At 56.3% G+C, this 16,092-nt stretch overlaps 1 protein-coding gene across 2 annotated transcripts in view; it reads left to right on the forward strand.

Moving 5' to 3' along the window:
* Positions 1 to 8,731, forward strand: part of PRMT8 (protein arginine methyltransferase 8) — a 107,407-nt gene extending 98,676 nt beyond the window's left edge. For both annotated transcript variants that reach the window (XM_055141228.1, XM_055141229.1), the window contains exons 9-10: positions 6,552 to 6,673; positions 7,603 to 8,731. In XM_055141228.1, coding sequence (XP_054997203.1) covers positions 6,552 to 6,673; positions 7,603 to 7,686 — 206 coding nt within the window. In that variant the 3' untranslated portion in view covers positions 7,687 to 8,731. The remainder of the gene's footprint in view (positions 1 to 6,551; positions 6,674 to 7,602) is intronic.
* Positions 8,732 to 16,092: the final 7,361 nt, after the last annotated feature.

Genomic DNA, 16,092 nt, shown 5'->3' on the forward strand with positions numbered 1-16,092 from the left:
TTCTGCGGAATGAATGAATAAATAAATGAATACATGTATTTGGCATGATGTGGCCAGTACTGGTCATATCCACTGCAAACAAGAACAAAAGCTGGCCATCGGGGAGTCTGAGGGGTAGGGCTTGAGGGGAGGGGGGTAGGGGAGAACGGAAGGAGGGCTGGGATATAAAGAATGGAAATCAAGCTGGAGAGATAGTACAGCAGATAAGGCACTTGCCTTGCATGCAGACGACCCCAGTTCAATCCCCAATAACTACATAAGGTTGCCTGAGCCCTACCAGGAGTGGTCCCTGACCACAGAGCCAGGAGTAAGCTCTGAACATGGCTAAGTGAGACACTCAAAACCTAAAAGTAAATAAATAACTGTCACTGTCATCCCGTTGCTCATCGATTTGTTTGAGCGGGCACCAGTAACGTCTCTCATTGAGAGACTTATTGTTACTGTTTTTGGCATATCCAATACGCAGAGAGTATCTGCCTCACGGGCCCGATACTCTTGGTAGCTTGCCGGGCTCTCTGAGAGGGGCGGAGGAATTGAACCCAGGTCAGCCACGTGCAAGGCAAATGCCCTACCGCTGTGCTATCGCTCCATCTTGAAGCAGTGTTGAGTTAAGGTGAGATCCTCAAGAAATCTACTGGGCGGGGGAAATCACTTCAACAATCTGATTCAGTTCTGGACACTCCATAATGGTCCCCCAAGCACCACGAGGGTCATTCCTGGTGGAATAACTAGGAACATCCCCTTAGCACTGTTGGGTGTAATCTCAAATACCAAAAAATAAATTAGAAAGTAACTCCCACCCCCTCATAGGTAGATGGAAAGCTGAGAGATGGGTAGCAGGGGGTGTGGGGTGTTGTGGGGGGGGCTTCTCCAGGGTTGAGTACCCTAGATCCTCCCCGTGTTCCATACTGGCCTTTCTAGATGCTTCTCTACGGCATCTGAGAGTGAAGTGGCTGATCTTGGCAGACCAGACCCATGGTCTATGGTCTAATACAAGGATATGGCACTTTGTGTGAAGATGAAATCACTGCTACAGCACCCTAACACAGACCTCCTTGGCTCTGGATAGGGTGACCATGTCACTTATCCTTCAAGGTAGATCACATTGACGGGTCTTCAGGGAGTGTTATCCATGATTATGCCAGGAAGACAGAACCAGTGGTAACACCCCTGGGTCCCACGGGAGATGGTTGAACTTTTTGTATATTCCTTCTCCTCTCATCCCCTCCAATCTTCCCCATGCTTCCCATTATATAGATGGAAAAGATGAACCCCAAGATCACGAAGAAACCATGGGGCCAAATGAGAGTGAGAAAGTGGGTCTATCTCTGCCTACTGCAATATCCCTACCACCAGTGTCCACCCACAAGATATTCCTAGATGCCAAGACTGGGGTCGGTCCTGAGATTTCTGGAGGTCGGTCCCTGACTGGTTTTGTCCCTCGAGGCCACAGTGAAATCTTAGCCAATCTGCTCCAAGGCTCACCCCCAATCCTCAGAATTTCCCAGTTTAAATCTTCAGGGGCAGAACCCAAGCACCTGATATTTAAGGAAGTTTTTCTGGACCCTGTGCTGGACAATCTGGCTGGACAATCTGGAGTCTGCCCCTTTGTTGACAAATCCATCAAGGCAATGAGATTCTGGGGGGGGGGCTTTTAACTTTTTTTTTCTTTTTTTAAATTTTTTAATTGAATCACTGTGAGAACAGTTACAAAGCTCTCAGGTTTAAGTCTCAGTCATCTAATGATCAAATACCCATCCCTTCACCAGTGCACATGTGCCAACACCAAGAACCCCAGTGCACCCCCCAACCCCACCTCCCACCCTGTCTGTGTGGCAGATGATTTTCATTTTACGTTCTCTTTACTTTGATTACATTCAATGTTTTGACAGAAAACCCACTATTACTATTTGGAATTTCCCCCCAACAATCAGACCTGCCGAAAAGGTATCATTTGATAATTTGTTTTCTATTGCTGGTAATGAAGAGCATATGATTTTGGATTTCTGGTAATTTAGTAATTAAGTCCAGAGTGACTTTTGCCAGAAGCCACTGGGTTCTGAAATTGGTTTGTGTGCCGCTGGGATCATGGCCTTTCAGGAGCGGAGGAGCCGTTCGTGGGCAGCCGCTCAGGGTCTCGTCTGGGCAGGGAGCAGTGCCGATACTGCCCCCCCCCCATCCCAAGATCCCAGTGCGCACCCATCACTGCAAACTCGTACCTCCGTCCAATGGACTCTAAATGATGGCGGTCACCATGCCACCACCGCTGAAAGGAAAGGCCTAGGGACAAAAATCTTTCCCCTCCCGGGGTGGCACGGGGCCATAACTTAGTTCACAGTCTAGTGGCTTTTCAGGGCTCTTACCTTTTTGAGGTTGATGTTAAGGTGGGAGGTGGGGAAACTTACTTTTCTCCCACCTGAGACTGGGTTGTTTGGGGTGTGGCACAGCCACTGGAGGAGACTGTCGTGGGCGCCTGACTAGGGGACGGGAGAAAGCCGCTAGTATTTTTCTGGCCGGAAGCTCTTTAAGGACGGGTGAGATTTGTCTGAAACATTTGCAGGTGGAAGGAGGGGCAAACAGGCTTCCCGTCACATGTTGGCATTTCCTGTACCCACTGGAGAGCGTCTCTCAACGGTCGCTTAAGATGTAGCTGGCACAGGCGCTGCTGTGAGCAGGTGGAGTGTGCCCAAACAGCAGGGTGCCTCGGGGCCCGGAAGGCTGGGTGTCTGAGGCTCCAGATCGGAGAGGCGCCGATCCCCCGGGCACGAGCCTCCTTCCACCCCTCTCTCCAGCTCCTGCTGCTCTTTCTCTTCCCGACCTTGAGTTTATATCGATTTTCCCGAAGGCATTCACAGAAGGCTACTCAAGTCTCGGTCCAAACCACTGACATTTGATCAAGCCAGCTCCTTGCAAAGGGCAGCTAGACACAGAGTCTTCACCACTATTAAAATAGATTAGGAGTTGAAAAACATCCTCAAGCCTGCCTGGGCTGCCTCTGCCTGAGAAATCCCCCCGGCTGACGTTGTGCGCACGCCTTCAGGGTGGTCTGCGGGACGATTCATCTTCTTGGTGACTCAGAAATCTGCTTCCCATCAATCTTGATGACTATCAACTGTTTCGCATCCACAGCTGCCGCTAAGGCCACGTGTCAATCTTTCCATCTGAGAGCTTGGAGGGAAGCTATTAAGGCACCTAAAGTCGTGTTCATTCTCCCCAAGTCTTTTCTCTTTCTTAGCTCTGATCCTATGTGGCAAAATCAGTACTGGTGAGTTGTGCGTTTGGAAGGAGCCATTGAGTGCCTGGAAGACCTGCTCAGTGATGCTTCACCTGCAGCCTGTAGGCTCCCAGGGCTCCAATCAAATATCTGTGAGGAGATGGAAGCATCAAAACATGTCTCCTTGGGGCTGGAGCAATAGCACAGCGGGGAGGGCGTTTGCCTTGCACGCGGCCGAGCAGGGTTCGATTCCCAGCATCCCATATGGTCCCTTGAGCACCGCCAGGAGTGATTCCTGAGTGCAGAGCCAGGAGTAACCCCTGAGCATTGCCGGGTGTGACCCAAAAAGCAAAAAAAAAAAAAATGTTTCCTCTTTGGGTTTTTAGAAAACTTGTAGTTGAGGGACTGGAGAGATAGTACAGCGTTAAGCCTCTTACCTCTGTAATGGCTGACCCTGGTTCCATCCCGGGCACCACGTAGGGTCTCTCTGAGCACCGCCAGGCGTGATCCCTGAGCCCAGAGCCAGGAGTGAGCCCTCAGCACTGTGGGTGTGGCTCACCAACCCACAAAAAAAAAGTAGGCACTATTTAAAAATTTGTAGTGGGGGCTGGAGAGATAGCACAGAGGGTAGGGCATTTGCCTTGCACTCGGCCGACCCGGGTTCAAATCCCAGCATCCCATATGGTCCCCTGAGCACGGCCAGGGGTAATTCTTGAGTGCAGAGCCAGGAGTAACCCCTGTGCATCGCCAGGTGTGACCCAAAAAGCAAAAAAAAAAAATTTGTAGTGATGTAACATGGTTATAATAATGTGCATGTTTATGCTGTGGTGTATAAATTATTGCCTCGTCATCAACACCAGGGTGTCTCAGATTCTTTACCACTATCTGTATGCCACTTTTTAATGTTTTTTTTATTTTTTAATGAATCACTGTGAAGTACAGTTACAGACTTATAAACTTTTGTCCTTACATTTCAGTCATACAATGATCGAGTGTCCATCCCTCCACTAGTGCCCATTCTCTACCAACAATGTTCTCATTAACCCTCCCATCCCCTCCTTCTCTCCTCCCCCCCCCCACCTCTGTGCTGTGACAGGCGCATTCCCTTTTACTCTCTCTCTCCTTTAGGGTGTTGTGGTCTGCAATGCAAGTATTGAGTGGCCATCATGTTCGGTCTATAATCCACTTTCAGCCCGCATCTCCCATCCCGAGCGGGCCCTCCTAGCACCCTTTACTTGGTGTTCCCTTCTCTATCTGAGCTGCCTTTCCCCCCCAGCATGCGAGGCCGGCTTCCAAGCCTTGGAGCCAACCTCCTGGTCCATATCTCTACTATCCTTGGGTGTTCGTCTCCCATTCTGTTACTTTACATCCCACAGATGAGTGCAATCTTTCTATGTCTGTCCCTCTCTTTCTGACTCATTTCACTTAACATGATGCGGTGTGTCACTTTTTAAAAAATACATTTGTATTGAGTCACCGAGAGATACAGTTACAAAGCTGTTCATGATCAGGTTTCAGTTATACAATGTCCCAACACCCATCCCTGCACCAGAGTGCATTTTCCACCACCAGTGTCCCCGGTATCCTTCCCGCCACCCCACACCCCCAGCCTGCCTCTATAGCAGGCAGTTTTCTTTTCTTGTTTTGGGGGGGGAGTCACACCCCAGTGATGCACAGGGGTTACTCCTGGCTCATGCACTCAGGAATTACTACTGGCAGTGCCCGGGAGACCATATGGGATGCTGGGAATCGAACCCGGGTTGGCTGCATGCAAGCCTATCAGCTGTGCTATCGCTCCAGCCCCAATGGCAATCATTTTTCTACTCTCTCTCTCTCTCTCTCTCTCTCTCTCTCTCTCTCTCTCTCTCTCTCCCCGCACTCCGCCCCTTTAGGCATTATGGTTTGCAATACAGGTACTGAGAGGTTTTGGTCCTGTTCCCACTTTCAGCTCACATCTCCCACCCAGAGCGGTCCCTTCCAATCATCATTGTCACAGGGCTCCCTTCTCCATCCCAACCGCCCTCTGCCCCAGCACTTGAGGCCGGCTTCCAACCAGGGCCCAGTCCTCCTGGCCCTGGTTCCTACTGTCCTTGGGTGTTACTCTCACAGCATGTTTCTTTTATATCCCACAAATCCCATCATCCCATCATTCCACGCCTTCCCCTCCTTCTAATGGGCCTTTCCCCTCCCTCCTCTCCCAGCTTGTCCATCTCAGTTCTGCAGTCAGAGCCCATGGGTGGCTGTGACCAGCCCCCGGCCCTCCCTTCGCTGAGCTGCTCTGCGGCCTGCAGATGAATCAGGCTTTCTAGCATGTGTCCTTCTCCCCCTGAGTAATCCTGTCAGATGTGCCCCTCCCCCACCATCTCCAGCTCCATCCAATGGGAAAAGGCAAGTTTTCCTCTTAGAGCGGATGGAACATGTATGGACCCACCAGTGCGGGATAGGGCAGGGGAGGGGAGGGGGCACTCAGGATACAGCAGGAAACAAGTTAGACAGGACCCGGCCCTCCTAGTCGATGGCATCTTGTGGGGTGCACAGACGAGAAAATTGATAAGACAGAGACTGGGGGGCTGGATCGAGAGCACAGCGGGGAGGGCGTTTGCCTGGCATGCGGCCGACCCGGGTTCGATTCCCAGCATCCCATAGGGTCCCCTGAGCACCGCCAGGAGTAATTCCCGAGTGCAGAGCCAGGAGGAACCCCTGTGCATCGCCGGGTGTGATCCAAAAAGCAAAAAATAAAAAAAATACAGAGGCGGTTCCACTGAGACAAGCTATCCACCCGCCCAGCCCCCTCACCCAGGGGGCCCTGTGCCCCGTCCCGGCCAGGCAGAGACGCTGTTTGTCGCACTGTGTTCACGGGGAAACGGCGTGTGTGTGTGTGTGTGTGTGTGTGTGTGTGTGTGTGTGTGTGTGTGTCTCAACGCAGTTACCTGAGGGAAAACGGTGAGGCCTTCTCTGCAGATGTCCGAGCCACGCCAGGTTTCACGCCTCTGAGTGCGTGAGGCACCCACGGGCGTGCTCCAAGTGGGGTGTACTTGTTTGGGGCAGCTCTCGGGGACGAGGCGCTTCCTGTGGTGGCTTCTTTCCCTTCTGATTCCTGATGGGGAGTGGCAGTCCCCAGGGCTGGGGTGGGGGTGGGAGGCGGTCAGCCTGGCAGAGGTGGGACCCCCCTCCACACACACACACATACACACAAGGACGGGGCCACTGAGCCAACAAGAGGCCTGGGGCAGGCAGGGCTCAACTACCTCAAACTTGGAGCAACCCCCCAGGAGGTGGGGGTGCCGCCTCACCCTTGCTGAGACTTCACTCTTCTCCCTGCTCCCCCTCCCCCCAGCCCCCGACGCCCCCTACACTCACTGGAAACAGACCGTCTTCTACTTGGAAGATTACCTCACCGTGCGGAGGGGGGAAGAAATCTACGGGACCATATCCATGAAGCCAAATGCCAAAAATGTGGTGAGTGCCAAGGCCGGGAGGGCTGGGGGAACAGAAGGAGTGGGAAGAACGGGACCCCTCCCAAGTGCCTGGGAACTTTCCGGGGACCCCCTCCCCCCAGGGGCACAAGGATTTGGAGCAAAAGTCAGAGGACCACCTGAGGGAGGGCAGGAAGGAGGGAGGGGCCGGAGGCTGGTGGGGCCAGGACCAGATTCACAGTGGCAAGGCCACCTTGAACCCTTCGGCTCTGGACAGTGGGGCTTCCTCTAGGTCCCTGGACAGTGGGGTCCCCTCCAGATGCCCTGGGAAGGAGCATAGGGTGTCTCCCCTCTTTGGAGGAGCTGAACCAGGGAAGGACAGTTGGCGGGGGGCGGGGGGGGGGTTCTAACCGGAAGGAGTCCGTTTCCCAGGCCCCAGCGCTTGGTGGCTGGGGGTCGGCTATTTCTCCCTGCGTAGGGGCGAGGCACCCTGGGTGAGGGGCCCAAGAAGTACTGACGGACGCTCTGAGGGTTGTTCCCTTGAGACGAAACAGTCCACTGGGTTTTTCTCCCAGGATGGGGTCTATCTCGTGTCCGCCTTTTGTTTCGTGGGGGGGGTTGCAGTGCTCAGGGCTCACTCAAGGCTCTGGACCATTCAGGGATCACTCCTGGCGGGGCTCAGGGGACCCTCTGCTGTGCCAGTGATCGAACCCTGGCGGCCGCACGCCACTTGTCTCTGTCTCTGGCCTTGGAAAATTTCAAAAGGAAGAACTTAAGGTAGAGATCAAAATGTGTGCTGGGGAGGTTTTGAAGTCCCAGCACCGGCTCCTGAGGGCTGTTTGGGCCCTCACTGGACCCCACTGGGGATTGTGATCACTGTCCCTTCCCATGGCTGGACTCCCGAGGGAGGGAGCTGGGCCCCGATTCCTCCTTCCACATGCTAACCCCTGACCTCTGCCCCTTCCTCGGCAGCGAGACCTCGACTTCACAGTAGACTTGGATTTTAAGGGCCAGCTGTGCGAAACATCTGTATCTAATGACTACAAGATGCGTTAGCACAGCGGGCGGCCGCAGAGCCAGCGGGACGCAGACCTCTGCCCTCCATCGCGAGGAATACTTTGCCGGACCCCAGCCCGAGCCGCGAGCCCCGAGCTCCGCCTGGAAGATTGGTGGGCCCTGCCCCCCGGACAGAGAGCACCCCCCCACCCCACCCCGCGGCCCCCAGCTCTGCTCTGAGATCCCTCACACAGGCTTCGCCAAGGTCGCGGACACAGTGCCACCCCCAAGTGCTCGAGCGTGGGGGGGGTGCGGGGAGGGGTGTCCCCGCAGAGGGCCAAGTCCTCGTGTAACCCCCGTTGTCCTCCTTAACTGTGAACCTCCGAATCTTCCAAGTTTTGCATGCTGCAGGCTCCTAGGACAGACTGCTTCATAGAACCTGGAGGCGTAGTGTTTTTCGGTAGCATCAGCCAGATTCTCCGCGCGGTCGTGGTGTGTGCATGCCTGCGGCGCCTGTGTGTGCATGCATGGATGGCCGGGCGGGCACGCGTGCGCGTCCCTCCTGGGGTGCCTGTGTGCGTGCCCACGGCGCCCATGTATGCATGCATGGACGGCCGGGAGGGCGGGCACGCGTGCGTATCCCTCCCAGGGTGCGTGTGTGCGTGCGTGTGTGCATGCCTGCAGCGCCCGTGTGTGCACGCATGGATGGTCGGGCGGGCACGCGTGCGTGTCCCCCCCCCCCGGGGTGCGTGTGTGCGTGCGTGTGTGCATGCCCGCAGCGCCCATGTGTGCATGCATGGATGGCCGGGTGGGCACGCGTGCGTGTCCCTCCGGGGGTGCGTGCGGCCGTGTGCGTGCGTGCGTGCGTGCTTGCGTGCGCGCGTAGACGCTCTAGTGCGCTCAGAGGAGATTCTGTCGCTTTCCAGTAGGACCTTGTTTTGTGTTTAGTTCGCCCCACCTCCCCCACCAGATGTTAAGCAGCTATGAAAACGTTCCTCGTAGCGCGGCCCCGCTCGGGGGCTCCTTCCCACGAGACCGGGGCTCGAGCCCCGAGCACAGTGCCACGCCACGCGCTGGGCACTCAATAAACGCACACGAGAGTCGAGCACTGCCGCGCCTGTCTTCTGAGTTGGGGCGCAGGGGTGGCGGTGCCTAGTGGAGCCCAGCTTTCTCCGGAAGGCTGGGTCCGGGGGAGGAGGCCACCGGGACGGCCGCCTGAATCCTGAGCCCAGCGCGCTCCATGACAGGCGCCTGGAGCAAGTGTGGGAGGGATGGGAGGGGGTTTCCTGGCGCCGGGGGGAGGGGGGAGGGGTTGGGGGAGGATCTCAGCTCACAGGTGCTCCGTGGGTGTTTGAAGGTTGGCAAAGGTTGGGCGTGGGGGGACGTGGGAGCGGCATTCTGCCAGGGGTAGAAGGGGTGGGTTCGGCAGGAGAGAGTGTCTGAGCGGTGTGGTCCCAGGCTTCTGGCAGACACTGGGTGGGCTCTTTTTTTTTGGGGGGGGGGTCACTCCCAGCAATGCACAGGGTTTATTCCTGGCTCTGTACTCAGAAATTACTCCTGACGGTGCTCAGGGGTAATGGGATGCTGGGAATCGAACCCGGGTCAGCCGCATGCAAAGGCAAATGCCCTCCCCACTGTGCTATGGCTCCAGCCCCCTGCTCAGGCTCTTTTGAGGCAGTGGGAGGGGCATATCGGTGCAGGGGGCTGAGAGCTGCTGCACCAGCCAACCAGCTCAATGCTCTCACCTCCCCCCTTCCTCCCCACCTCCTGCCCTTCTGTCCCCTGGTTCAGCCTCTGCACCACCCTGGGGCCCCATCCTGAAGGAGGCTGAGGCACCCAGGGCTCCCAACATTGCTCCCTTCCTCGCTGGGGCTGGGAATGTCCAGAACCCGCCCCCCACCACCCCTCCAATACCACCAACCTCTCCTCTCCTGCCACGTAGACTCCTAGACCCATCCCAGAGAGGCAGAATCAGGCAGAGGCCCAGAATTCTGGAACGGTCCAGAAGGTTCCGTCCATCACAGGAAGGAAGCATGTCTGAGCTATTGTGGGAACTTCAGGGCTGTACCAGGGGGTCTGGGTGCCCTGGAGGCTGCAGGGTGGGCTTGGCTTCATGGCTGACGGGCTCCAGGTGCCAACCATGCCCGCTGCCGTGCCCTGTCTCACTGCCCCTTGGTCAGCACCAGGGCAAAAGACCCTTGAAGGCCAGGAATGATGCTGGAGGCAAAATCAGCTCCCCCCACTGTTTTCTTTGTTTTTATTTGGTCTGGGTATTTTTTAATTGGGGGGGAGGGGTTATCACACCCGACCATGCACAGGGTTTTATTCCTGCCTCTGCTCTCAGGGTCTGTCTTGGCGGTGCCCCCTTCTGTGAGCCGGCAGTCAGGCTGGTCTCCCCAGAGGTCTGCGTGCCGGGTAGGACAAGGCCTGACCCCTTGGGGTGAAGGAAGCTCTGGGGGACGGGGCCTGGCTTGGGCTTGGGGGTGCTCTGTGCCCTGCTGCCTTCGGGGGCTAAGCGGAAAAGCAGGAGCAGGACTGAGTGTCTTTCACCCTGTCCTGGGGTGCCTCTCCCTGTGTGGGGCGGGGGGCAGGGGTCAGCGTGAGCCCAGCTCTGGGTCCTCCCACTCCAAAGAGCAGTTAGTTCCTCCCATGCCAGTTTCTACTTCCTGTGGGGAGAGCCTTTTCCTGCTGAAAAGAAAAATCAGTGAGAAGAAACCATGAGGGGCCCAAAGGCCTGCTAAAATGAGTTAGGTGGGCCGAGCAGACAGGACAGCGGGGAGCACTGCCCCCCCCCCAGAATGCCAGGACTAATTCCTGAGCACAGAGCCAGAGTAAGCCCTGAGCCCTACCAGGCGCAGCCCTCAAAACCAAAATATAAAGCATAAATGTAGGGCTGGAGCCATAGCGCAGCGGGGAGGGCATTTGCCTTGCATGCAGCTGACCGGGTTCAATCCCCGGCATCCCATAGGGTCCCCTGAGCTCTGCCAGGAGTGATTCCTGAGTGCAGGAATTCCAGAGTGATTCCTGAGAGCCAGGAGGAACCCCTGAGCATCGCCGGGTGTGACCCAAAAAGCTAAATAAATAAATAACTATAAAAAAAAAAGCCTAAGTGATTTAGGTAGGATCTGGGAGACGGGGCAGGGGAGGAGGCTAGAACACAGGCTCTGCAGGCTGGAGGCCTCGGCTGATCCTCTAAACTGCCTGGGCCCCCCACCACACCCCGCCACCTGCCCCGGCATTGCCAGGAGCCGTCTCAAGCATGGAGAAGCCCTTGAAGACTGTCAGGTGTGTCCTCCTCAAAAGAAAAACAAAATATAAAACAAGAATATAATATGCCTGGCCTCTTAGCACAGCGGGGAGGGCGTTTGCCTTGCACACGGCTGACCCGGGTTCCATTCCTCCGCCCGTCACGGAGAGCCCGGCAAGCTACCGAGAGGATCCCATCCGCACGGCAGAGCCTGGCAAGCTCCCCGTGGCGTATTCGATATGCCAAAAACAGTAAGAACACGTCTCACCATGGAGAGGTGACTGGTGCCCGCTTGAGCAAATCGATGAGCAACGGGAGGACAGTGCGACAGTGTGACAATACTTAAGAGTTGGAGAGAGAGTGCCATGGGGAGGGCACTCGCCTTGCATGCCCTACCAGGACTCACCCCTGTGTGCAGAGTCAGGAGTAAGCCCTGAACACAGCTAGGTGTGGCCCCACCAAAAAATAAAACCCAAAATAGATTAAAAAATAATACTTAGGGAAGTGACCTCCTGGCCCCCTGCTCTGAGGTGTGTGTGGAAGGGCCTCTTTCTCCTTTTCTCTCCTCCCGTCAGGGCTGGGCTGCATCCCCTGACCTGCCCACCCCCCTCAAAACACCGCCTGGGAGCTGGCAGCAGCCTTGGAGCTGGGGTGGGCCCAGTACTGTATTTTAATACTCTCGCCTGTTCTGTCCCCGGAAACTCTGACATGTTCTTCCTCAAGCGTCCTGATTCAGAAAGGGGCCCCACCCACTGTGCTACCTCTCCGCCCACACCTTTTATACTAGATGAGAAGGGGAGACAGAAAGAGAGAGGAGTGAGAGGGGAGAGAGAGAGAAAGAGAGAGAGAGAGGAGTGAGAGGAGAGAGAGAGAGAGGGAGAGAGAGGGGGAGAGAGAGAGAGGTAGAGAGAAAGAAAGGGGGAGAAAGAGGGAGAGAGAAGGAGAGGGGGAGAGGGAGAGAGAGAGGGAGAGAGAGAGAGAGAGGGAGAGAGAGAGAGAGAGAGAGGGAGAGAGAGGGAGAGGGGGAGATGGAAAGAGAGAGAGGGAGAGGGGGAGATGGAAAGAGAAAGGGAGAGAGGGAGAGGGAGAGAGAGAGAGGGAGAGAAGGAGAGAGAAAGGGAGAGGGAGAGACGGAAAGAGAGAGGGAAAGAGAGGGAGAGGGAGAGACAGGGAGAGAGAGAGGGAGGGAGAGACAGGGAGAGAGAGAGAGGGGGAGGGAGAGACAGGGAGAGAGGGGGGGAAGGCAGAGAGGAAAGAAAGACTGAAAGAGACAGAGAGGGGGGAGGGAATAGGAAAGAGGGAGCCTTGAACCTCCTAAGGATGTCAGAAGAGGAAGGGGGTGAAGAAGGACAAGGCTGGGGGTCCAGGGCACGTGGGGCCTGCAGGCGCCTCGGGCTTCCCAGCTGGGGCAGCACTAACTACCTCAGGCCTCTGGGAAGATGGGGAGCCTCAGCACCCCCCCGGGCCCTGGACTGTGGAGTAGAACAGGGTGGGGCCAGCAGTGGGCCCTTCTCAGTCCCCGAGGCTGGTCCAAGGAGCATCGCTGTCTCTGTCGGATCCAGTGTCCAAGAAGCTCCATCTGCTCTGAGCACGTCGGGAGACAGAGCCGCCCGGAGAGGTCCCGGCACGGCACGTGGGGGGGGGGGGACTCGGCCCCTGAGGTCTTGGTTGGGAGACCATATACAGCCCGCTGGTGACATTCCCCATGTCACATCCCCTTCTCTCTGGGGACCAGCCCCCGTCACTAGCACCCAAGGCCTTCCTGGTGACCTCCGTGGGGCAGGGTGCAGACAGGTCTGGGGTCTCCCTTCCCCCCAACACTGGCCCACAAGCGGCAGGGCAGAGACCTGCCTCTGTGTGTCCTTGCACCCCCCCAACAGAGCGGGGTGCAGCCGGGAGGGGACCGGCAGTGAGCAAGCATCGTTGCCCTCCTGAGGAGGCCGGGACACGCTCTGGTGCTCCCACCCTTCATCTGGGCCCACAGGGAGGTGAGAGCATCCCTCTGGACTCCCCAAAAAGCGACCCCTTTGCCGGGCCTCCCGCATCTCTGGAGCCCTCTTGTTCCCTTGGAAACACGCCCAGCACCCCGCCTGGTCCAGCCCAGCTCTTCACCTGGCCGCAGAAGGGGATGGAGCCGGGCGGTCATGGGGTGAAGTCCACGAACCTCGCAGCCAGTTCTGCCCCCGGCAGTGTGGCCTTGCCTGAGTGTTCCAGCGCCAGCTCCCACCTAGCTGGGGTCTCCCTCGGCCCCCCAGCTGGCTGGGGGGGGGGTCGTCGTCGTCTCACCCAAGGCCAGTCTGTCTGCAGGACCAGCCTGGGCCTCTCTGCACTCTTGGTTTGATTCTGCTTCTTGTTGGTTTGGTTTGGGGGCCACACCCAGCTTCCTCCTGCGCTGAGCTCAGGGGTCACTCCTGGCGGGGCTGGAGGCGACCTCAGGGTGTGCAGGGAACTGCACCCAGGTGAGCCGCACGCACCGCAAGCGCCTACTCGCACCCTGTTTCTGACGCCCCCTTCCCCCCCACTCCAGGAGGCACCCAGCTAGTCTGAGATCCTTGGAGGAGGTTCACATGCTCTGTCCGTGCCCCTGGCCGGTGGTCTTGGAATGGGCAAGGTCAGCCCGACTCCCTGCCGGACCGCAGCATCCGCGCCCAGCTCTGTGTCCGAGGTCCCAGGGCTGCCCTGACTCTGCCCCATGGGAAGCACTTAGCCCGCAGAGGTGCTCACCTGGGTTAGAAGTGCAGCTACGGCACACCTGCTGGGTACCTGCAGGGCAGAGACTCTAGCTCGGAGCAGAACCAGAGAACTGGCAGAGCAGAACCCGCCGGCCCCAGCCCTGCCCCCTGGCACTGCTCTCTGGGGGCCAGTCTCTGGGCAGGGGGAGATCAGGGGACTCTCACGCCAGGACTGAAAAGTGGGGGCGGTCCCCTCTGCCCCCCAACTCTCCCTGCACCTCCTGGTCCTACCAGGGGTCTGATCCCGGCTCAGCTTCTGGTCGTGACCCTAGGGGTGTTGGGGGGCAGCTGTGAGGTTGCAGCCCGCGCCACAGACAGGAAGTGCTCCCCAATTTCCCTCCCACCCGGGCATCCCCCAGGAGACCCAGCCTACCCTCTTATTTTTCCCCCCACACATTAACTTTATCTTTTAAAATATGGGCTGGGGGGCTGGAGCGATAGTACAGCAGGTAGAGTGTTTGCCTTGCACTCGGTCGACCCGGGTTCGATTCCCAGCATCCCATAGGGTCCCCTGAGCACGGCCAGGAGTAATTCCTGAGTGCAGAGCCAGGGGTAACCCCTGTGTGTGTGACCCAAAAAAAAAGCAAAAATAAATAAATAAATAAATAAAAATAAAAATAAAATATGGGCTGGGAGTGTAAGATCAGGTGGTGGGATGGTTGGGTGGGGTCCCTCTTCCTACTTGCAGATGTGAGCATTGCTTTTCTCCTTTCCTTAGGGAATAATCCATTTAAATTTTGATTTGCAATGTGGTTGATGAAGGTTTCTCATGCACGTGATGCCAACACCACACCCATCGCCCGTGTACCCACCACCCAGCCCAAGGAACCCGGCTGCCCTCCCTTTCGCACCCCCCAATTCAACAGTGAGGGTCGGTCCTCCCCTGGCGTTGTTGCTCTCTCGATGTGTACCTGTAAGTCCCGCAGGCCACTCTGTCTCCGTCCCTTTTCTCTGTCTGCTGTGACTCGGCACGATACCCTCTGGTTCCGTCCATGTTCCCGTCATCCCTTCTCAGCGTCTGACCACGTTCCGGGAGGCCTCAGCTGATAGGTCACTCCCCAGAGCAGAGATGCAAAGGGCCATGGGCAGTAGCCAAGGCCTTCCGCCCCCAGGAGAGCCAAGCATGCTGGTCGTAGGACCCCTGGTGTCTGCACCTCCAAAGGTGGGAGTCACTATTCCAGGGTGTCACCGCCCTACGGTGACCCGAGGGTCCCCTTGGTGCATCTGGGACCCAATCACCGTCCTCCTGACTGGCCAAAGGATGATGATAAACAAAGGAACCAGGCCACCAGGCTGGCTGGTAACCAGCAGCTGTCTATTCACGTCTCACAGCATTAGTCACGGAGATGTCGTGAAGGGTTCACGATCACGAAATCCCGTTAATCACTGATTTTTCGGGCGGGCTCAGTAACGTCTCATTTCGTCCTTTCCCTGAGATTTTAGAAGTCCATCTCAACTGGGCCCTCCCAACGATGTTGCACTGGGGGCTCTTCAGGGTCAGGGGAATGGGATCCAGCTTGTTACTGGATTTTGCATATGAATACACCATGGGAAGCTCTCCCAGAGAGCTTCTCCCAGAGAGAGAAGTAGGCTACAAGATATCGCTTCTGAGAGCTTGCTTTTGAGTCTCTTAAGTCTCTCTCTGGATGTTGGCCGTTGATGGGATTACACACACCTGGGTTGGGGTTAGAAATCACACATGGTGGGGTTGGACATTATCATAAACAACGAACAGATGTAAAATCCTTCCTTCAAGGGAAGTTCTTCTAGGAGACCCACCCGAGGGCAGAATCTCATCTAGGGGCTCAGCACTCGAGAACCCTAGCAGGAGGTCTGCCCCAGGGCAAAATTCCATCTCAGTGAGTATTGCTTTCTCCTTTCCTTAGGGACTAATCCATTTAAACAGTCAGCGTAAATTCACTGCTTAATAATATTTCTAGTCGTGAGGCTGGAGCAATAGTAGGGCATTTGCCTTGCACGCAGCCGACCCGGGTTCGATTCCCAGCATCCCATATGGTCCCCATGCACCGCCAGGGGTAATTCCTGAGTGCAGAGCCAGGAATAACCCCTGAGCATCGCCGGTGTGACCCAAAAAGCAAAAAATATATATATATTTTTTTTAAGTCATTTTGTATGGACACCTATAATTAAGCTTCAAGGGGGCTCTGCCTGGGACATCTCACTACATATTCCAGACTATAGTCCTCGGGCCAGGTTAGTCTTTCCTAACCCCAACAGGGTCCTTATTAGACACTTCTGGTTTTGATCGTGTCATTTGTTTCACGATCATGCTCTTAACTTATTACACTTCTTATGGCACTTAGTCTGTCCCTGTTTGATGCCAGGGTAGCTCACAGCTTACCCTGGATACATCATTGTCCCATGCCGGGACCCCTCTTTTGGGGTGTTAGGGACTAAGGGCAACTGAGGCTTAGGTCAAGTAAATATGATGGATGCCCGGGAGTAAATATTTTTTGGAGTCAATTA

Source organism: Sorex araneus, chromosome 6 (genome assembly GCF_027595985.1).
Source record: "Sorex araneus isolate mSorAra2 chromosome 6, mSorAra2.pri, whole genome shotgun sequence".
Lineage (NCBI taxonomy): Eukaryota > Metazoa > Chordata > Mammalia > Eulipotyphla > Soricidae > Sorex > Sorex araneus.